The sequence below is a fragment of the Amblyomma maculatum genome, chromosome 6, assembly GCF_055883805.1.
Source record: "Amblyomma maculatum isolate TAMU_Amacu chromosome 6, ASM5588380v1, whole genome shotgun sequence".
Classification (NCBI taxonomy): Eukaryota; Metazoa; Arthropoda; class Arachnida; order Ixodida; family Ixodidae; genus Amblyomma; species Amblyomma maculatum.
This window is the reverse complement of record NC_139349.1, coordinates 98,640,805-98,660,604: the sequence shown is the minus strand read 5'-3', so window position 1 is coordinate 98,660,604 and position 19,800 is coordinate 98,640,805. Positions and strand designations below refer to the sequence as shown.

General features: G+C 49.9%; 1 protein-coding gene across 4 annotated transcripts in view; it reads right to left on the bottom strand.

Annotated features, from left to right (window-relative positions):
* LOC146186379 (protein sax-3-like) overlaps positions 1-19,800 on the bottom strand; it is a 180,242-nt gene that overhangs the window by 23,485 nt on the left and 136,957 nt on the right. For all 4 annotated transcript variants that reach the window (XM_084607153.1, XM_084607152.1, XM_084607154.1 and 1 more), the window contains exons 3-6: positions 3,801-4,082; positions 2,933-3,071; positions 2,204-2,331; positions 1,477-1,601 (exon numbers count right to left, since the gene is read on the bottom strand). In XM_084607153.1, the coding sequence (XP_084463279.1) occupies positions 1,477-1,601; positions 2,204-2,331; positions 2,933-3,071; positions 3,801-4,082 (674 nt within the window). The remainder of the gene's footprint in view (positions 1-1,476; positions 1,602-2,203; positions 2,332-2,932; positions 3,072-3,800; positions 4,083-19,800) is intronic.

The window sequence follows — 19,800 nt, the reverse complement described above, 5'->3', positions numbered from 1 at the left end:
CATTTTACACGACTGCGCACTAGTGGCTCGTACAAGTGCTCTTGGGGACCAATTGATTTTTTTTTCGCATGGAGAAGGCGAACTGTCCTACAATAAACAACCTTGATTTTCTTTTTCTCATTCCGGGTGCAGCGTTTATTCTGACATTCTTTTGTTCGCATGTGCTGGATAGCGAGCCGAGGGGGAAAAGCGTCACACTTTATTCGTCCATATTCACTGCATACTTATGGATAATTGTAAGTAAAACGATCGACATGCGTGTATGTAAGTTTCCGGTGAACAGAAAAAAAAAATGCCTTTTGCCTTTTTTTCCACAGCAGGTGAGCCTCAGTTAGTGGCCACTTTTCTTGAATCTAACCCAGGATTCTGCGTCCGTTGCTTCGCTCCGCGCGAAAGCGAACCTACCACGGAAACAAGTAGAGCAGTGGAAAGGAGAAGACGCTGCGTAAGCGACCGCTCCCGCGGGCGGTGAAAGAGCAAAGCTTGTCTGTATGTGTGGCCGCGCGTGCCCAGACGCATCTTATCTCGGGCCCAGCAACTACCGTTAGACGTCGCTGGCTGGCTCCGGAATGCTCCGGCGGCCGGCGCTCGCGCGCTCTACACAGCGGTGACGCCCACTGTACTAGTGGAGGCCGCTACGGAGTATTTCGACCACCTGTGGCTATTTAACGTACGCTGGCAGCGCACAGCACACGGACGCCTCTCTGTTTCGCCTGCATCGAAGCGCAGCTGCTGGTGGTGGTCGGGTTCGAACCCGGGTACTCGGGCATAATAGTCGGGCATCCAACCACTGCGTCACCGCGGCGGGGCAACGGTATCTGCCCCTCTTTTCGGCGTACACCTACGCGTACCATTAGCGGCATGCAATTGGAGGTCCACGGTTCGAATCCCTGTTGCAAACTAGCCTCGAACTAAACCAGCAGATGGATACTAAATGGGAATCAAAATGATGTGACACCGTTAGCCAACGCTGCACAAAGAACGGTTGCGTAACAATTTTAATATAGAGTCACGTGCTTCTTCTTCTTTTTTTTTTTTTTTTTTTTTTCTAGAGCTAGGCGACGCAAAGGCGACGCTTGTACGACCGAATGAGCTATGTGCATTGGTGCATAAAATGTTTTAATGCCACGCTACATTGTCGGGAATTCTTGATGCATTCGTTATCAGCACAGGAAGTTTCTGTAGCGACAATGCCAAAATGTGACGCCTATAATTCTTCTCGTTTAAAACAAAGCAGTTCACTCCGTGAAAAGTAGGCACCGTGAGGCACGTGCGTTTCACTCGCGATTTACTCTAAGCCAATGTGGCTTTCAATAAACGTTTTCATCATCATCATCATCATCATCATCATCTATTTAACAATAAACAGTGACGATCGCTTGGCGAACTCTGAATTTTTCTCCAAGGATGAGTGATTAGAAAGTAAGAGACACGCCTCGGCAGTTATTATATAAAAGTGATTCAAAGTTATAGCACCTGGTTGCCTTCTCGGGTCCAGAACACGGAGGGTGGGGGGTTTCCCGTCGCAAGACAGTCGAACTTGGCGACACCATTGAGCCCCACTTTCTGGTCCTGGGGCGTGAGGCGGAATGTCGGACGCGCTGCAGACAAAGAAAATAAACACAGGCGAGTTGTTTGGGAGGAACTCGCCCACACTCGTGCGAGACGGTCGAGCCAAAACTTGGTGGGAGGCTTGCACAGATTGCTTCGATATGAAGGGGAGTAGTCAATTTCCATGGAACGAATTTATTTGTTACTTCTGAATTAACGCAGAAAATGCTTCATGGGCATTATTCATATGAATGAAAACTGCTTAAAGGAAAGGGAGCACTTTTTATTCATAATTGTGATCATTGTTCAGATGTGGACAATGTGTGGATATCGGAGCTGACTGCTACCTTCTGCTGTGGGGCAAATGCGCTCTCAGTACACAGCCGACGCTTTTACACTGATCATACAAAGATATCTCTTCAAATTTTTCGTGTTCAGTTTTTCCTGGAGCGATGTGCTTTCGTTGCTCGTGAAATTAAAATATCTTGCAATTAGTAAGCGCCAAGAGACCCGATAGTTTTCGGTGAGGAATTGCCTACAACCTGCTTGTGGCAGTTTTGAGTGAGTTAGCTATATTTTCGTGACAGAAAATTCACGACCGAACAATGAAAACGAGAGTTCGTGCTGTGCGCATTAAGAAATTGCCACTCACAGTGCACAGTAAGCGTCGCCGAAGCAGAGACAGAGCCAACAATGTTTTCCGCTTCGCAGATGTATGTGCCCTCATCTGCTGGAACAACACTTTTTATGTGCAGAGTCTTGTCCTCTTGAACGTACGCCCTGGGAGGAAAACAGAGATCATTATTATGTTGTCGTTTTCCAACGTGCTTCGCTAATCACGAATATGGCAGCCTTGTTTGTCAACGCCAGCTCACTTTGCACCCTACGGACAGCTAGATGCTTACCCACATAAAGGGTCACATTGCAGCGAAGCCAGCACAAACAGTTGAAGGGATGTCAGGCAACATGCATATGCTGTAATATTCTGGTTTCTACAATCAAGTCAAGATATATTTGTACCTATGTCAATAGGATCCCCTAAGTGCGACGGTCCTTTATTATTGTTTCAAGATAGCAATTTTTTTTTGTTTTATTGCCTCGATGTTAGTGGCAGCTACTTGTTTCTCTTCGTGCTTGGTTTCTCTTTGTCAACATCAGTTCAAATGCCGATTAACTGTAACATTTCTCATTTTCCGCCTCATCAGTCCCCTCCCCCTCGAGAATAAAAGAACGATATTGAAGTCATAAACCGAAACTGCAATTTAGGTTTGCGCAGATACCAATATCGCACTTCGTTTACGTCCGGTTTGATACGTCTTTCGAATAGAGACATCGAATAAAATTACGAGCCAACGCTCTGATGGGTGATCACGTGACCCACCTGCCGACAGGCATCTTCCCATCCTGCCTCCTCCACGTGACCGACGGCTTCGGGTCGCCGTTGACCCTGCACTGGAATTGGACAGATTCTTCTGCGAGTGTCGTCACGTCTTCCGGGACCCGGACGAAGTAGGGCTTTGCTGTGGAGTAAAGACGAAAGAGATCGTCAGTAAGCAACGCCGGTAAAAATTTAGCCTCGCGCTATCATTCAGTGACACATGGCCCACGCTTTAGGGCTTTCATGCGTGCAATTCATTCAAAGAGTCTAAACAAGCCTTCCTAATAGGGTTGCGCTGTGTAAAAAGTAACCTATTTGTGGCTTCATTGGACACCCAGAAACCTTATATCTGGTACATTCCCCAAAGTGATCATTTTCACTAATCACTCTCTGTTAATCACCATTGTCATCGCCACCAACTGTGATAAGTCCGTTACAAGACGCAAGGGTTCTCGAAATGACGTCAAACACCCCCTTTCCTGCTTATTACATTTCGTAACCTTTTTACACCACCCGATTGTGTACTAGGCTCAAACGCATATTCCTCTGTCTTCGGCATTCAGTGCAACATCGAAATGCATCTCCGGTAGTGCGTCCTACGAGCCACGTATCCTATCCTGGGTTTTTTTTTTTTTTTTTTTTTACTAGGATACCGTCGACTCGCGTTTGTTCATCAATCCATGTTGCTCATTTTAGCTGCATCAACGTTACACCAAACATTTTGATATCCACATTTGGTTGCTGCTGCCCTTATAGCAATAGAAATGCTCAGCCGTCAACAAGGCTGCTTTACTTTAACACCAGGTCCACGTCATCCGCGGTGTGCGTGCATCAGTGAAAAAAAAAAAAAAAGAGAAAAAGGCCACCCAACTGTGCACGGAGACGAGCGCGGGCGGCGAGTCTCGCGTGCCGAGCATGTTCGCTGCTCGGCACACGTATCGGCCCTGGTCGGAGGACCGCACGTCGGCGATGACTAGGGCTCCGTGCCCCAGGAGGCGGACGCGCCCCGTGCCCGGCTGCACCTGGGTGCCGTCCTTGAACCAGGTGACCGTGGGCTCGGGGTGGCCCCTGGGCGGCACACACTCCAGCGTCGCCGAGTCGCCCGTCGCCACGCGCAGGTTCTTGGGAAGCTGCCGGAATTCGTCTCGAAGAACTGTACACGAGTCGGAGAAGGAAAAAGAACACGTTGAGGAGAAGCAATGAGAAATGGTGCTGCATATACCGTTTTGTCGACCGCAAACACTTCAAAGCATTACAGACAAGTTGCGCGGGCTAGATTCACTGATGTGCGGGAAGACAGGCATGCGTCTTGAGCGCGTTTCCATAAAGCGGCCGCCTTAGCGGAGCATCATCACGTGGTATACTGTGTCGTGAACGTTGTCGTTTACTAACGTAACCTGAACAGTTTGGACTACAATGTGCATTGAATATACTGTACCGATCGGCTCTATGGCTTAATGGACAGAGGGGGGAGCCAGCGCGGAAAGACGAGGATGAACAGAAAAAGGCAAGGCACGGCTGGTGCCGAAGATACCGACAAATTTACTGTCAGCAAAGAGCAGCATTTATGTGCCAGCCGTGATCCAGCTATAAGAAGGAAACAAGAGTAAACGGTAAAAAGCAATAGAGGTTTAAAAAAAAGAACGCTCCAAGAAAAAGGTCGTCCTTCAAGCAAATCTAAAACATCGTTCACCCACGTTTGTACAAACTCACTGGCGCTCTCTCATATCCGCTCACTTTCTGGGCTTTTTTTTTTTTTGCCTTTTTTTTCTGCACTGTGTTTAGATATTTTGGCATTAAAGCTAGTGGATGAACGCGTTTTAATTTTTCTCAAGGAAGGCGTTTTGTTCGGGCATTGTTTTTTTTTTTTTTTTGCCTCTATCGATTGCTCTGCACTGTTTAAACTCGTTTACTTTTTCTATAGCTGCATCACGGCTGGCATATAAGCGCCGCTTACTGATAGATATCATTCTGTTAATAGTTTCAGCGCCAGTCCAGTGACTCCTGTCGGCGTTTTTAGTGTTCGTCCTCTTTTCACGCCGCCTCACTATACGCAGGCCAACAATAAGCCCAAACTAAAAATGTGGTTTAATTGATATGCAGCCGTGCTTTGTGAAAATGCGGTTCACGCAGGCAAAATTGTTCGTAAAGTGAGTCGTTCACAATAAAAAAAAAAATCGTGAATAAAAACAAAATATGAAAAACAAAATGCAGAAGTAACATACTGGTTAACGCCCGCTAGAGCACCTGCTAGTGAGCAGTTGAGTGCGAATCCGATAGTAATTGGCGAGCTCCAAGTGCGTTATCCTGGGTGCCATTATGTCAAACCATGCGCTGCAGTTTGAAGCCCCTGGTGGTAGTGGCGACGTATTGCATGATAAGCGTTTCTCCTGATAGGTGTCCATGTTCGGATGCTGCGAACTACCAGTGCATATGTTTACCCAGACGGTTTACACCTGACGAGCGAGTCTTCCAGCGTAGCATATTTAAGATGCACTTTCCACGGAGCTGTTCATAAAATTCGACGAATGTAAATGCGCGTCGACCAGGCCCGTTGTCACTATAGGACGTCATGTAAACAGAATTCACACAAAAAAAAAAAAGAAAAAAAAAGGCCGTTACTGAGGTCGCACTTTTTCACTGTCTCTGGCGGTGCTGGACAGTTTTCTTTTTCTTTACTGATTTTTTTTTATTGGTTCATTCTGCTATGTCTTTGGCTAGAACTCTCGGTACTGCTATGAAGCAGGTAGAGGCCCACTCTTAGGACTTTAAGTAATCGTCTTTCACTACATTGAAAAGCAAGAAAAGCATCTGACATGGGCAGGCAAGCTTCTATCGTCATCATTGGCCACCATGCTCAGTGCATCTTCACCCTTTCCACTGTGCAGGCAGCGAGTTTTCATCTTAAAAAGGCGTAAATGCCTTTGAAAATTCGTCCTACACGAAAAATGTCCATAACTCGTGTAGTCCATATCCCTTTTAAGTTTTCTTGACTTCATGTCCGGTCTATAACCAACGATTTAGGAATATACGGTATAACTCGCAACGAAGCATATTCTAGATTTTAGCGAATGAGAATTATTTCAAATCGAGGAATACGTCTGCAGGCACTCGGTGAATACAAACAAATATGTTTCCATGAGAATATGTCTTGTTTATTTGTTTGTAAATAAATTCAGAAGAAAAAAAAGAAGAAAAAACGAGATATCGCTGCCCCAACGCGGAGCGTCATTTCCACTTCATTAATGATGGGCTGCTTAGTCTGAGAACGTTTTCAACAGCGACTGCATGCCTCTTTTTATCTTTCCACGCGCGTAGACTGGAAAGAAAAAAGAAAATATGTTGTACAGCGATTAACACCTCTTAAATATTTGCCAAATACACCGCCCACCGGATGCCAGTTGAAAAATAAACCTGCATCACCTTCCAATAAATATTTCTCTGCATATTTATGAAACGTTACCAGGTCTTTTATCATTGTGAGGCCGTTGATATACAGTCGCTGTAGCCTGAAGGAATTCGTTTGCGAAAAGTAGACGACAGTGAGCAGCGAGATACATGCATATATACTGAACCTTGGAAACTGAAACGACGGTGATGAAATGAAAACACGGCGGAAAAAGAGGGCGAATACTGCCGGTTGTCATGTTTTGCTGCCCCAGAATCCAGAAAGTGAACTCGCATATATATCTCGGCGCAGCCTAGCAAACGCGGGGTGTTACGCACCTGCCACACACACACACATTATGCAGCAAGCTGCAGCATTTAGTGCACTGTGTGCAGAGCGTATGCAGACTACGCGAGCGAGACCGAAGAGGTTAACCGAAGAAGGTGGGCGGTGTGGTATAACTCCCTACAAGAAAGCAGTGGGGGAGGATGAAACGGAGGGGTCTCAGGAGCGAGAACCTGGGAGGCCGGTGCGCGCGAGCGACGCGAAAGCGGGCATCAGAAAAAGACATCGCTCAGGGCCTTGTAAACAGCGCCCGACAGGTCGTCTGTCTCCGCGGCGATTTATTCCCGGCGGTGGCGGCGTGCTCGCGACGTACACTGACATGCAGATGGTGCGGCGCGCACCAACGACCCTCAGAAGCAGCAGGGAAGGCGCGCATGCCAGTGCTGACGTGACCCGACGCGTGCCGGCCAAAGAAAGTTGGTGGGGAGGAGAGGTGTATATATACGCGCGCACACCGTGGCGAGGCCATAACTCGCCCCCGAAGCCGAAGGATTAAATCCCCCCGTGGGCGATGTTTGGCGCGAGATTTACGGGCCCGACCGGACAGCGTCGCATATGTAATGAGGCCCCCGCTTAGGCCGAGGTCCAACACCGCGGCGGACAAAAGAAGACTGCATTTTTTGTTGTTTTTATGCTTTTCCACCTGTCTGCTTGTCCCGCGGACATTGAGACTGCCCCGCTGTGAGAACTTGTCCGCGCTGGGGCGGCGAGGGTCAGAGCGGACGGCACCGGCCACATCACACGATGCTGATTGCTGCCGCAATGCCTGATTGGTGGCTTCACCGGCCGATCAAAGGGCGTGACAATCGCGCCGTCCGTCTTGGAACCGCACGCAGAACAACCAGCCGGACTGTTTCCGTGTGCATAGTTTTTTTTTCTTTTTCCTACCCGACACACGCAAAACATTGTGAATTACTCTGCGTCAAGAATTCCCACTCCTCTCTGACCTTTTCTTACGCGTACTAGCTCTGATTTAGTGGAGTTGCCTGATTCTATCGCCGGCAACGGAACTCAGCTTTAGGGCCGAGATAGTTCACCAGGCGTGCCTTAGTCAGTGAGAGATGCCAGCGCGGCCAGATCGACATCGCTGCAAAATCAAGCGAGACACTGAAGGAAGGCTTCCTTCGATTTCGACGGCGCATCCCTCTGTTGAGTCCATTCGGTACCTGCTGCGCGAAATATAGCGGCCGCACAGGACGTACGCTTGAATTGTCGTTAGTTTTCGGGAAATCGAGGCCGTAGTGGCTGCTCGCGTAGACTTATACAGCCAATTTCCGGAGATGCATTCAACTCGGCGGAGCAATTACCAATGTGCCATCGCTGCGCCTTCTTCATTAAAAAAAAAAAAAAAAAAAATCGACAAGGTTTACGTAGTACGTATGTGCACAACACCTTTTTTGGTTGCGCTCTATAGGCGTTAGCGCTCAACGGTATGCTAACCGGTTTTGACATTACTGGAAGCGATAGAGGTCCACATTTAGTCTACACTTCAGTATTTTATTTGTGCAGTCACTGTATGTACCTTATCCATAGGAAGCAAGCGACTCACTTCTCCTCTTCGTTCCCCCAGGAGACGCGCGCGACAGGTCACGTACACACCGAATAAATACGCTATCAAATTCAGTCAACGCTCAAAAGAGCAAGTCGGTACACGCGAAGACGAAATTTGACATGAGACAGAAAGGCCAGAACGGGAAATGATAAAGGGGAAAGTTGGGAGGGTGGCGCGCGGCTGAGCTGAGAGAAGGGGCATCGAGTGAGAGACAAACAAATCGAGAAAACACCAAGAAAGGACACGCACGTTTATGAGAAGATATTGACGAGAGGAAAGCATATAACATCAACAGAAAGTGCTCCCCCTTTTCTTTCCCCCTATCTCTCTGTGCCACCCCCTCCGGGAATTGGTGAACCACGCCCACATTACGTGTGTCGTAGAGTTGTGCCAGAAGACGAAAAAAAAAAAACATGTCGGTGAAGAAAAAAAATAGCAACGCTTGGTCTTGGCCACACGGCGTATCACCCTGGCAAAGAAAATGTAGAGTGGAACACGGCTCGATCTGGTGGGGCGAACCGCATCCGCAGGAAAGACCTCGCCCCCGCGACGCCCCCCATCTTCCACGCGCGATCTACTCTCGGAGACGACCGAGTCCGCCGGAAAATGGGTTCCAACGCTGCTGAAACGAAAGCGAGCCTTGTCGGTCTTTAATCCCAGTGCAGGCCCGGGCAGTAGGCAAGGAGGAGCCGTGGATTCTGTCCGGAAGTCCACATTGTGCGTGTGCCCGTTGCTTTCAAGGGTGCGCAGCGTGTGCACAGCGTACTCTGGTGTGGCGGTACGTCTCCAGAATGTGGCTTCCCTTTGAACCGTTTTTGGTTATAATTTGTATCTGACGTTACATGACTGTTGATGTAATGAGAGCACGCATGCGGCAGGGGATAAAAACCTCCAGGACGGGCTTCATAGATCTAAGGCGGCCAACAATCGCCTGGTTTCGGTACAACATGTGGAGGAGTACTATCAGTAGAGAAGTCGGAGTCGGTGATACCCGACTGTGACTTCTTGTACAGCCTATAGCAGTTATTGCGGTTCCGTTGCCCGCTACGCACCTCCGGGTCTTTCACATACAGAGTGCAATGATCTCACATTTGCACGTGCGTACAAGGGGCTTCTGGTACATACGTGGACGAAGCCAACGCTCGAATTCTGTCCATCTCTGTGAGCAGTCAGCCTGTAATTCCGGGTGGCATTGCTGGTCAAGGCTGCACTAACAGAGTAGTTACTTTCGCTTACGTAGTTCATCGCAAACACCGTGTACGTAGCACCGCTAGAAACCGGTGAACCGGAAAGCAGATGGCGGACTCCCGATGTTCATGGCTTCAATTCGTGCCAAGCCTGAGCATTCTTCGACTGACATTATAGAAAACTATGCGTAGCCACTACATGTTGCCTTTATGGTACGGGACGATGACGACGCGGGGATCCAGCCCAGAGCATTGACCGTACAAGCATGTTTTAACGTCCATGTCTGCGCTCCAAAGTATGTATGTATGCAGAGGAATCAGCCGCTCCCAGACCGCTCAGGCGCACGCATCCTGCTCCTCGAGCACAGTCCGACGCCTTCATCGGCACAGTCGCACATACGCCCCCTCCTGCCATATAAGCCGGAGCAATAGGTCGACCAGCAGGTCTGTCGGCCGGCCGGTTGGTAGGCCGGTAGCCCTTTGGGAAGTCGGAGAGGAAACGTAAAATGCCCGCTCGGAAACCTGCAAAAGCGCGCGCCGTGCGCGCCGTTCCCTTTTATCACTCGCGGTTCGAAAACCCTCCCAGACGAGTTTCTCGCCAGGCTTCTCCCGGAATGGTCCCCCGGCGGTAGTTATACGGTTCGAAGTCGCTGCTGCCGGGGCCTGCCCTCCATCCTCGACTGCCCTGGGCTCGAGACCACTCTTGAGAACGAACGCGACCCCCGCCGCCTCCCCTCTCAATTCCTTTTTCTTTTTCTTCTTCCTTTTTTGCCCTCGCTAGCAGACAGAGCAAGTGGAAAAAGAACAAACCTCGATGCGAGCCGTGCTTGCATCCTTTATTTTTTTTTTATACATTTTTTCATTCGAAGAAGCAAAATATACAGTGAAGAAGCAAACTTATTTGCGACCAAATGGCGGTGAAGTGCTCCTAAAGACATCCGCGCGTTGGCAGGGGTCCGCGGCTCTTTCGTCTCTCCCTCGTTCTTTCAATGAACTTCAGTGACTCGGCGTTTACTTTTTTTATTTCTTCTCTCTTCTTCTGATCCTATCCTATTTTCTCCACTGAAGCACCGTGCAGTGCTTTCTTTCGAGGCGGCAGCAACCGGGGCACTCCCTAGAAATGTCTAATGATGCCCGAGAGTGGTTTTAGTTCTTTACGATCGGTCTTCCAGGGGCATTTCTCCTGCATCTCTTTTTTTACATGCACGTTGTATATATGTATGAACACGAATCGCTCCGCCCTTCCCTCTTTTTTTTTTTTTTTCGTTTTGTTTCTTTTTACGCCCGCCACTGTCCTTATAGAAATCAAATGACTTCGAACCGAGCCGAAGGCGGTACCAGGTTCCTGAGTGTCTGTATCGCTTATTTCGATTCACTTGGAAATTCGTCGAGAAAAAAAAAATTCACTTTCGTTTTTTTTTTTTTCTTTTTTTTTTTCCCCCGCAGTTTCAACATTCTTTTGGGTCCTCTGGAGCGTTTTTCCCCTTCGTGTTTATTACTGTCGACGATTTATTGCTACTGGGCCAGCAGTAATGCGGCGCTCCGTAAAAAGTAATAAAAAAATCAAAAGCCAAGATGATATGGTGAGCTAGGAGCTCGTCGCACTTGGTTTTCTGTAGTGATTGAGCGAGAGGCAGACAGTATCTGCCGAACAAAGTGAAAAAAGGAAGTAAATAGAACAAGCCGAAGTTCTAAGGACATACGAATTTTAGTCAAACGCGTACCATTTGTCCCTTTCGAAGGAGATAAGGGCAGGCGTACTCGTTATAGCGCTTGTGCACAGTAGAATAAAAATTGAAAAAAAAAAAAATAGCTTAATGTTAACAGGGCAACGCAAACTAGATGAGATGGGCACGAAGTAAGCGGTCTGATAACACTGATGACAATGCAATGATACAGGACGGCAGCGCAGGTATACAGCTATCGCTTCGGGCGTGCTTTGCTTGTCAGAGGCGCTTGGAAACCGCACTTTCGGCCGACCGTGACAGAGCTAAAGCTGACCCCGCGTGGCTTGCTCACAACGCGCCTTTGTCAGAACGCGTACGACGGCGCCGAGAGGCCATCGACGCAGTTTCTGCGTGCGGTCAACTTCCGATGCTGTCGCAAAATCGTGAGTACGTACCATAAATATCAGCGCTACTAAAATGGCCTTTTTGAATCTGGGCACATCCCTGCGAACTTAATGCTTTACGTCAAGAGGAAAGAAAAAAAAAAAAGAAAGCTTGGACGTTTCGTCTATACGCTGGCTGCAGTATGGAAGGGGTAGTTTGGGCCTGAGTATGATGCTCAAAGCCTGATTGTCTTCCTACCACATTATTCTCACACCGTGATCGAAAGGCATGTAGAAAGTATAGTCACGTAACGCGAGCCACCATGACTGACCTACGGTGTGTATACCTTGTATGTATACCTTGAGTAGTGGCACACACGTGCAAAAAAAAAAAATGTTGTAGTTTAGCTCTGGTTAACCCTAGTTGAATTGCGAAAGCAACGGCGGAAGCTTCTTTTGCCTGCTACATTATTCCCCTACGTGTCTGCGTTCCGTAGGGTAACGAGAACGCAAATGGTTCTGGCAGGTTGATTTTGATACCACCCTCTCGTAGGAAAGGAGCGACCCGAGTTGGCAGCTCCTGCCCATGGCATAGGGGTCACGTGAATTCAAACGTCATTTTTTTTTTTTTTTTTTTTAGGGTCCAAGGACACGGCACACAGCGACGAGCAGTTAGACCTGGCGTAGTATTGCTTTCGCAATAAAAAAAGGCGAGATTTGTTCGGATGTTGGGCGAAATGGGATGCGGATGGCAAACTGCTTCGTCTGTTTAGACTCGCTACTGGCGCTATGCGTAATTCTTCCGCATAGCGCTTCTTCCGCGTAAAAGTAGCCCACCTCAAATTTTTGAAAATGGTGTTTTTGAGATAAAGTAGCGGCTTTCTGGACGAAAAAGAACGAAGCGCCCTAACCACTGCACTATCGCGGTGGGTTCCTTAGTTTTTGTGGTGTGACAGCTCGTCGAGCGAGGCTGACGCTCGATTAAGTTGTCCGAATGGTATACGTTGCCGGCCTGCGCCTTTCGGGTAACTGTAGTAAATCGGTGACTTGCAGCGTTCGTTTCTTGACGACCCGCTCTCCTCGCCAGCGAGTTCCTTTCCGAACGCACTCGGACACGTGCATGGTGGGAAGAACGCAGAATAAAACGTGAGGTGAGAGGTCTTGCCCGCGGTCTTTCGAGGTCGCGCCACGGAAGCCCGAGTTATGTCTCGCACTCGTCTCATAACCCCGAGAAAGCCCGAAGAACGGAGATAATAAACGCTGACAGCCGCGCAGCGGGAGAACGAGTGGGAGCGTGATATGCGGTGCCGCAAATTGTGGCCTTTGTCCTTCTCGACAGCTGTCGTTTTAAAGTTTCGAAAATTACGACCTAAGCGCATGCGCGTCTCTTTTCTTGCATACTGCCTGCGCGGCAGCGTGCAGCATTTGATAGCCGAGCGGTTCTCTCTGTTTGCGCGCGCCTTGTATCATATACCAACTCTGCAGTGCGTGGGATATTCCGCGAAAAATCGAAGGCGAGGAAGTGCCGCTGCGCTTACACCCTTTCCCTTCATCCTCCTCCTCCCCCTCTTTCCTTTCGCGCTGAGTGTGAAATATGAATATCCGGGACAAACAAGGGAGGCAGCCTGATATGCTGCACCGCTGGGTATACCATAACGACAGCGGGAGGAATATTTACTGGCGCCTCTGTCAGCTTGGTGCTTGCGCGTGTGAATGCCTCTGGTGCTTCGCAGCTGCTCGCTTGTCCGGCCACGCTTGCTCCTTGACGGCGTGTGTAGCCAAGAGCTAGGAAAGCTTGGTTACTGGGAAGCAGCAGCGGTCCGCAAAGGCGGAGAAGGTTGAGGACCCCGTCGGCGAGCTGCGCGGGATAACGACTTCCAGAAATCCGCGGCGGCTGGCTGTCAAAACCGCGCAGGCCGAACCGACCGACCACCCGCGTCCTCCTGCTCGTCGCACCTAGAAAAACACGGGAGCACGCGCCGTGAGCTGACCGTGCTCCGGAAATACGTCTCCTTCCTCGCTCGCCGCCGGGACGTCTTATTTTGACGTTCGCGCGGGCACGTAAAACATGCTGTGCTCGCCGAATGTGCAGCTGGTGAGGTTCGGAGGCTGCCTGGTTTGTGTTTATCTATGACCGAAGTTGCTTGACTAATTAAAGAATGCGACTGATGCTTAGTTGCGAAAGGTATCCACTTGAGCGCTTTGTAGCATTAATAGGAAATACCTGCACTTGCAAGGGGCGAGTTTATCATGGTACGTTAACGAACTTTGCAAACGCTTTTAAAACAACACTGTACGTATCAAAGGTTATGGTCAGTAATTCTTGTGTAGCAGCGGAGGTTTCTTTCTTGAATACAGTTACGCTTCGTGTATTCTCGCCATGGTCGCCCAACTAACTGGCGTCCGAGTGACAGTGTCCGCGTACGCTGTAGGAAACGCCACACCAACCGCAAAAGCACTATTGCACACCCTGTATGCGCTTACTATAGGATCGCCACAAAGTAAGTCCATTATCACAGCTTTTGTTCAGATATGTACTGTTTGATCAAGCTGATCAAACCCGATTTGTTTTGTTGCAAAAGTTTAAAAGAGAACATTTATGTTTAACAAATTCCATGAGAAGGCGCGCTTTCTTTAGCTGAACATAATATTTTAGCATGTCGCGTCCTGCTGAGGATTTTTTTTTTTTTTTTTTTTTTACTATATACACCGGGGAGAACACAGACGTTTTCAGCATGTAATTGCAGCAAGGAAGTAGTTTTCTTTTAATTACTGGGGAAAGACCCTGGGGCAAAAAAGTAACACTCACAAAAGAAAGAGAAAAGGAGACAACGGACAGGCGCTAACGAAAGTGGAGTTTTCGTTAATTCTTTAGGTTGATAAACGGCCAGAATTAAAGCTGAGAAAAGACTAAACGCACGCGAGTTCAGCAACTCAGTCGAATACGTACGCCGCCAATTCGCTCTTTCCGGACAAATTTGTGCGCCACGGATTCAATCGGCTCAATGGAACGTTGTGGATGGTAATGGGTGCGAACAGCTGAAACGAAACTTTTTTTAAAGCAAACTTTGTACGTGAACCGATGGGAAGTTTTAACGGTCACTGCAAACCATGGCGTGATTCGGGATGAGTATATAGTCTTACAGAGCCTCTGTGGTGGGAAAATTTACCTGCATAACCTATGTATATAAACAAAGCTAGCAAATCTAGCTCAGAGGGTGCTACTATACTGCAGCTGCCATTTCGCTAAAGAAGAAAATATGAAATTAGCTTAACGCTTGGGCAGCTTGCGTGGGAGGGAACTGAGGCACGATTTGCCAGGTGCCGCGTCTACGTTCACCGAAAAAAAAAAAAAAAAATGCTTCGCTAATCAACATTCGCTCAACAGTTCTGCGTTGAGGACTTCTATATATATATATAGTTCATAGGAGCGCTGATGGATCCTCAATCACTGAACATAAAAGTACCTTACTATATAAAAAAAGAAAATTGGTCTCGTTGTTTTTTTGTTTTCTTGCTTGAGGCGACGGCTGTTTGGTGCGTGCCGCCTGTAAGGCATCGGGCGGGCTAAACACGGCGTGAATATGATAGAGCTCGCCAGAGGGCAGAGGGGGCAGAGGCATGAAATAAGCAGAAAGCCCAGCTGATGGAGGGGAGGGCCCACCCGCGGCTCCATTTCCGGGAGTTCGGCTGCGCGTCAGGCACTGTGAACAGCGGGAACGTTTAATTCCAAGCCGCCGCCGGTGCGAGTCGTCGCGCCCTGCGCCGCCGAACACGCGGCACCGCAAGTTAGCCTCTTAGCCGCCCCCGCAGGAGATATGCCTGGACACCTTGGCGTGGTAGCGGCTGACCACCTCCCGGGGCGCCAAGGATGGAACACACGCCGCGGACAAAAGATGCGAAGCGCGAAATAGGAGGACGAAGGCGGCGTACGAGGGGCGGGAAGAGAAAGAGAAGCCCCCGAGAAACAGTGAAGAGGTCCCTTTCCCTCCCTTAATTTCCCTCCTCCTTGCTGGTTCCGGAGACGTCGGATTTCATGCTCTCCGCGCTGTACTGGCGGAGGTGTATTTTACGTGCTGCTTGAATGAATAAGCACCCGTATGCGTTTTCTCCTCCCCACTAGTTAGGCGCAGCGCTGATGAAGGCAAGCAAAATGGAGATAGAGCTCGGCCCGGTCCGCCCACAGCGCGTAGTGCGTAGTAGTCGGGCGTCGCTAGGACGTGAAAGCCATCCGTGTAATAACCGCTCGCCTCATCGTTCGCAGCATACTAAGCTCGAACCTGAGGCGCGTGCGCATGATACCGCCGTTCGTCAGCCGTTCCTCATCCGTCTCTCTTCTCTCGGGCAGAACAGATACGCCGCCTATTCAAAGGTGGAGGCTTTTAATGGAGCTTACGGAGTCGGACGGGGTCTCCGCTTTTCGGTAAGCTGCCTCGACCTCTGCAGTAAGAAAAAAAAAAATGCTCGGGTACGAAGCGCGATACTTCTGGAGTGGAACACTATCGCAAACGAGTAGTGGAAGCGCGACACACACACACACACACACACACACACACACACACACACACACACACACACACACACACACACACACACACACACACACACACACACACACACACACACACACACACACACACACACACACACACACACACACACACACACACACACACACACACACACACACACACACACACACACACACACACACACACACACACACTCTCTCTCTCTCTCTCTCTCTCTCTCTCTCTCTCTCTCCGACAATCTGCCGAGGCCTCGCTCTCTCCTCCACTGAGGATGATGGGAGGAAGAGGAGGAGGAGACGGACGCTGCTGGGATGCTGCGAGCGCGTATTCGGAGCGTGACTGGCCCTAATCAATTATTAGCCGCGGCTCGGCGTGCAACAGCTTTCACGGTCGGAATTCTCCACGGCGAAGGCGTCCGAGAGATGTATAGCGCATGCGTTATTTATAACGGGCCTAGAAAGAGGCGGAGGGGAAGACACCAGCAAGCGAGCAGATCACTTTGTACACATGCTGGGCCGCTCAGGGGAGGGTAAACGCGTAAATATTTCTTAAGTCGGCATCCAGAAGAAATGGACTCGTCGCCACCAGCACGTATGGGTGGAAACCGTTACTGCGGGGACCTCGTAAGTCGCTGCCAGACCGGAGGGCGCTTACCGGCGCGCTAAATATGAGATGGGAGCGCATTGCCCTTAGGGTGGGCTTCCGGAGTCAGCCGTTCCTCTAAGGTGCTTTAGGTAAATACCCTGGCTTGCTTTCTCTAGCGTAGCAACATCCTCTCGTAATTTTCATTGCTCATTTTTTCTTGGCATACATTCGCTTCCGCAAGGTGCGTTTCAGGTTAATGTCAGTTACGTAGCTTTTGTGCCTCTGCGAGTGGGCGCCGAGCGAGATTTAAACGACGTACTTGCAGTATCAGAAGCCCGCGACTGCCATACGACTTTCGACGTGCTTTTATTAATAATATGGCTAGTTATTCGGAGTAGTTCAACGGAACCTGCTAGCCGCGTAATGTTTACGACTCTGTCGCAACCAGGCCTTTACAGTATTGGGTGCAGTACTCTTAGTGTGTTGAAGCAGCGTTAAAGAAATGCTAAATGTGTCTCAGTCCGCGTTACTAAATGTAGGGAAAATGAGGGATTCATTGGGATACACGACTGGAAGAAACCAACAGTGAGCGAGGCCAAGGAATGCCCAGGGGATTGCTTTGTTTCTTTAATTTCTGCTGTTGACATCATGAAGTAGAACTGTCAGGTGCCATGTGTGGGGGAAATATATAGTTAACTAAATACAAAATAGAAGAAACACAACACATCGAACCAATTACCTCCGAATTTCGTGTCCGGCTCTCTTAACAACTGAGCTACAGTGACGGCTGTTCATCCTTTCTTGGGTATTAATGTCGGCTGTAACCGAACCTTGGAAGTGTTCACTAGCGTCACCCTCATCCGCAGCGGCGGACGTAGATACGTACTGTGTTACCTGTAGTAGAGAGGCCACCATATCGGCTACAAAAAGAAATGCGGCACACTGTAGAAACTTCATCTCGCAGATCCTTCCCCCCCCCCCCCCCCCCCTAGAAGAAGAAAACAAAGATCATCGGAAACTTTGCGAAGAAGCCGCCCATTTAAATATCCCCGGCATACCGACAGGATACAGCAAGCGCATCTCTATGTTTTCGAGAGAAACGGTGTAGCAGTTCAACCGAAGCAATGTAGATGCCCAGGGAGTGGCACAATGCAAGTACAAGAGGATTTCCCGTGTCGCAGACCCAATGGAAAGGGAAACCACGAGAAAGAGAGTGGGGGCAAGAGAACCTTGCGGTTTCTTTGTCCTTTGCAGGTCTCTCTCACACCCCTTTTCCTTTCGGGCCCCCGGTCGGACACGCCGAGGCGCGAACCCCTTTTATCCGCTCGGTTGCCCGCTCTCGCGTTTCCGAGGTCTCTTTGGGGGCGACAGGAGAAAGACGGCCGACAATCGGAGCGCCGCTCCTCCTTCACCGCATGCGGCGAAAGGGCCGCGAGTCATCCTTTATTGGATTCTTGACACTGCCGCCGCCACCGGTGAGCAGCATTCTCAATTCGGCGAAAGGGGGGTAATGTATGGTAATGCGCATTAATATGCGCATCGCGCCGGTCGTTGATCATGCACATCATTACGCACATTATTGATGCGCATATCGGTGAACATTTAATGCGCCGCGCCCCTTCGGGTATGCCACCGACGCCATGGCTGCCAGAGCGCACCCCCCCCCCCCCCCTTCTCTCCCTCTATCTCTCTACACGGTAGCGAGTGACTGCTTAACTTACGAGACAGCGCGAGGGCGGTCGACATCAAAGATTGTCGCCGCATGTACTACACCAGGCGAACGCCGTCACGGTAGCTGCGTTGTCACCACCACCGCCGCCGACGTCGGTGCATGGTCGCACAGGGAGCCGCGCGCGCGAGTCGAAGCTGAAATCAGCCTGCCACTCACAGCCGCTTCGGAAGAATCTATTTCGGGAACGCGCGCACAGGTCTTTGCGGGGACCGATTGCGGCTGCGCGCATTTCCGCTGAATGCGCTGCTATGCGGAGAGGCTTACAAAAAAAAAAAAAAAGAAGAAGAAAACGGAGAACGAGCGGGGCGCGCACGACGCCCACGAGCGTGCGTACCGATTGTTTCGAGCCACCGAGTCACAGGTTCGAACATCCGAGGCGGAGCGTCACGCTAAACACCCCTCAGGCCTATAGAGCCGGGGGGTGGAGAAGCAGCGCACTATTTATGTTGGAGAGTAAAAGTTTATTCCTCCTCCTCTTCGCCCTTGCGGGTGTTGCAGAGTGGACGGCGAAAAAGGCGCGGACAAGGCCGTGGAACCGTGTTCAATTAGACGCGCTTCTAGAAAGCGCGCGAGCTAATCGAGATGCGCCAGCAACTTTGGGCAATCGGTAGTTTTTACGAACGATGCACAAAACGGGCGGGGGTAATAACGGATGAACAATATAGTAACGCATAGAGGTTGACTATACAGACTACTGCAATGGCTTCAGCTGTACTGTAACAAAAATCTATCCGGATCGGAGCAAATGGCTTTTGTCTCCTAGCTAACTGCCGAAAGGAAGGTTCATTTATTCCGCAGAAAAGGAGTACATGTTCTTCTCTCTAGTATAGAGAGTCTGTAACACAGAGGGGCGTTCTAGTTTGCACTTCAATGCAGAGTGCGCATGTTAGGTACCGCGTAAAAAATTTGGGCGCAGCAAGCGTGATAGAGCAGTTCCTAAAATGCCTGCTACACCTGGAAAGCGAACTGTCACGGAACGCAGAAATAAAGAGTCAAGGTCTCGACCTGTACACTGCAGTTGTTGGTCTGTGCGTAGCCGCGTCATCACACGCGTTCAGGTGTCGGACCCGAACGCAGCTTCACGTAAGGAAAGATGAGCGCGACGTGTGTCCTCATAACTGTACACTACGCAAGGTATGCGAGCCGCCCTCAGGCTACGGAGCAGGCGCGGAAAGTGTGCGGCCACCCGATAACTATACACCGGTCACCGGCCGCCACCTCACGTCCTCCTGCACCACGGAAATGCCATCTCAACACGGGACACCTCCCTCCACTGATGCCGCTGCCTTGGCTACCGCCACTTCGGCGCCTTCGTGTGGCGGTGACATCATCCGGGGGCAAAACAAAAGGCTCGCGCTGCCCCGCCATCGAGCCGTGCACAGGGGAGGAGTGGGAGAGACCTTGTGGCAGGTGTTCAATTCCACGGTAGTCGATCCAACGAACGGATGAGGCAAAGGGGAAGGAAAGCACTGGTTTAAGGTTCACGGCGGGGTTGATATT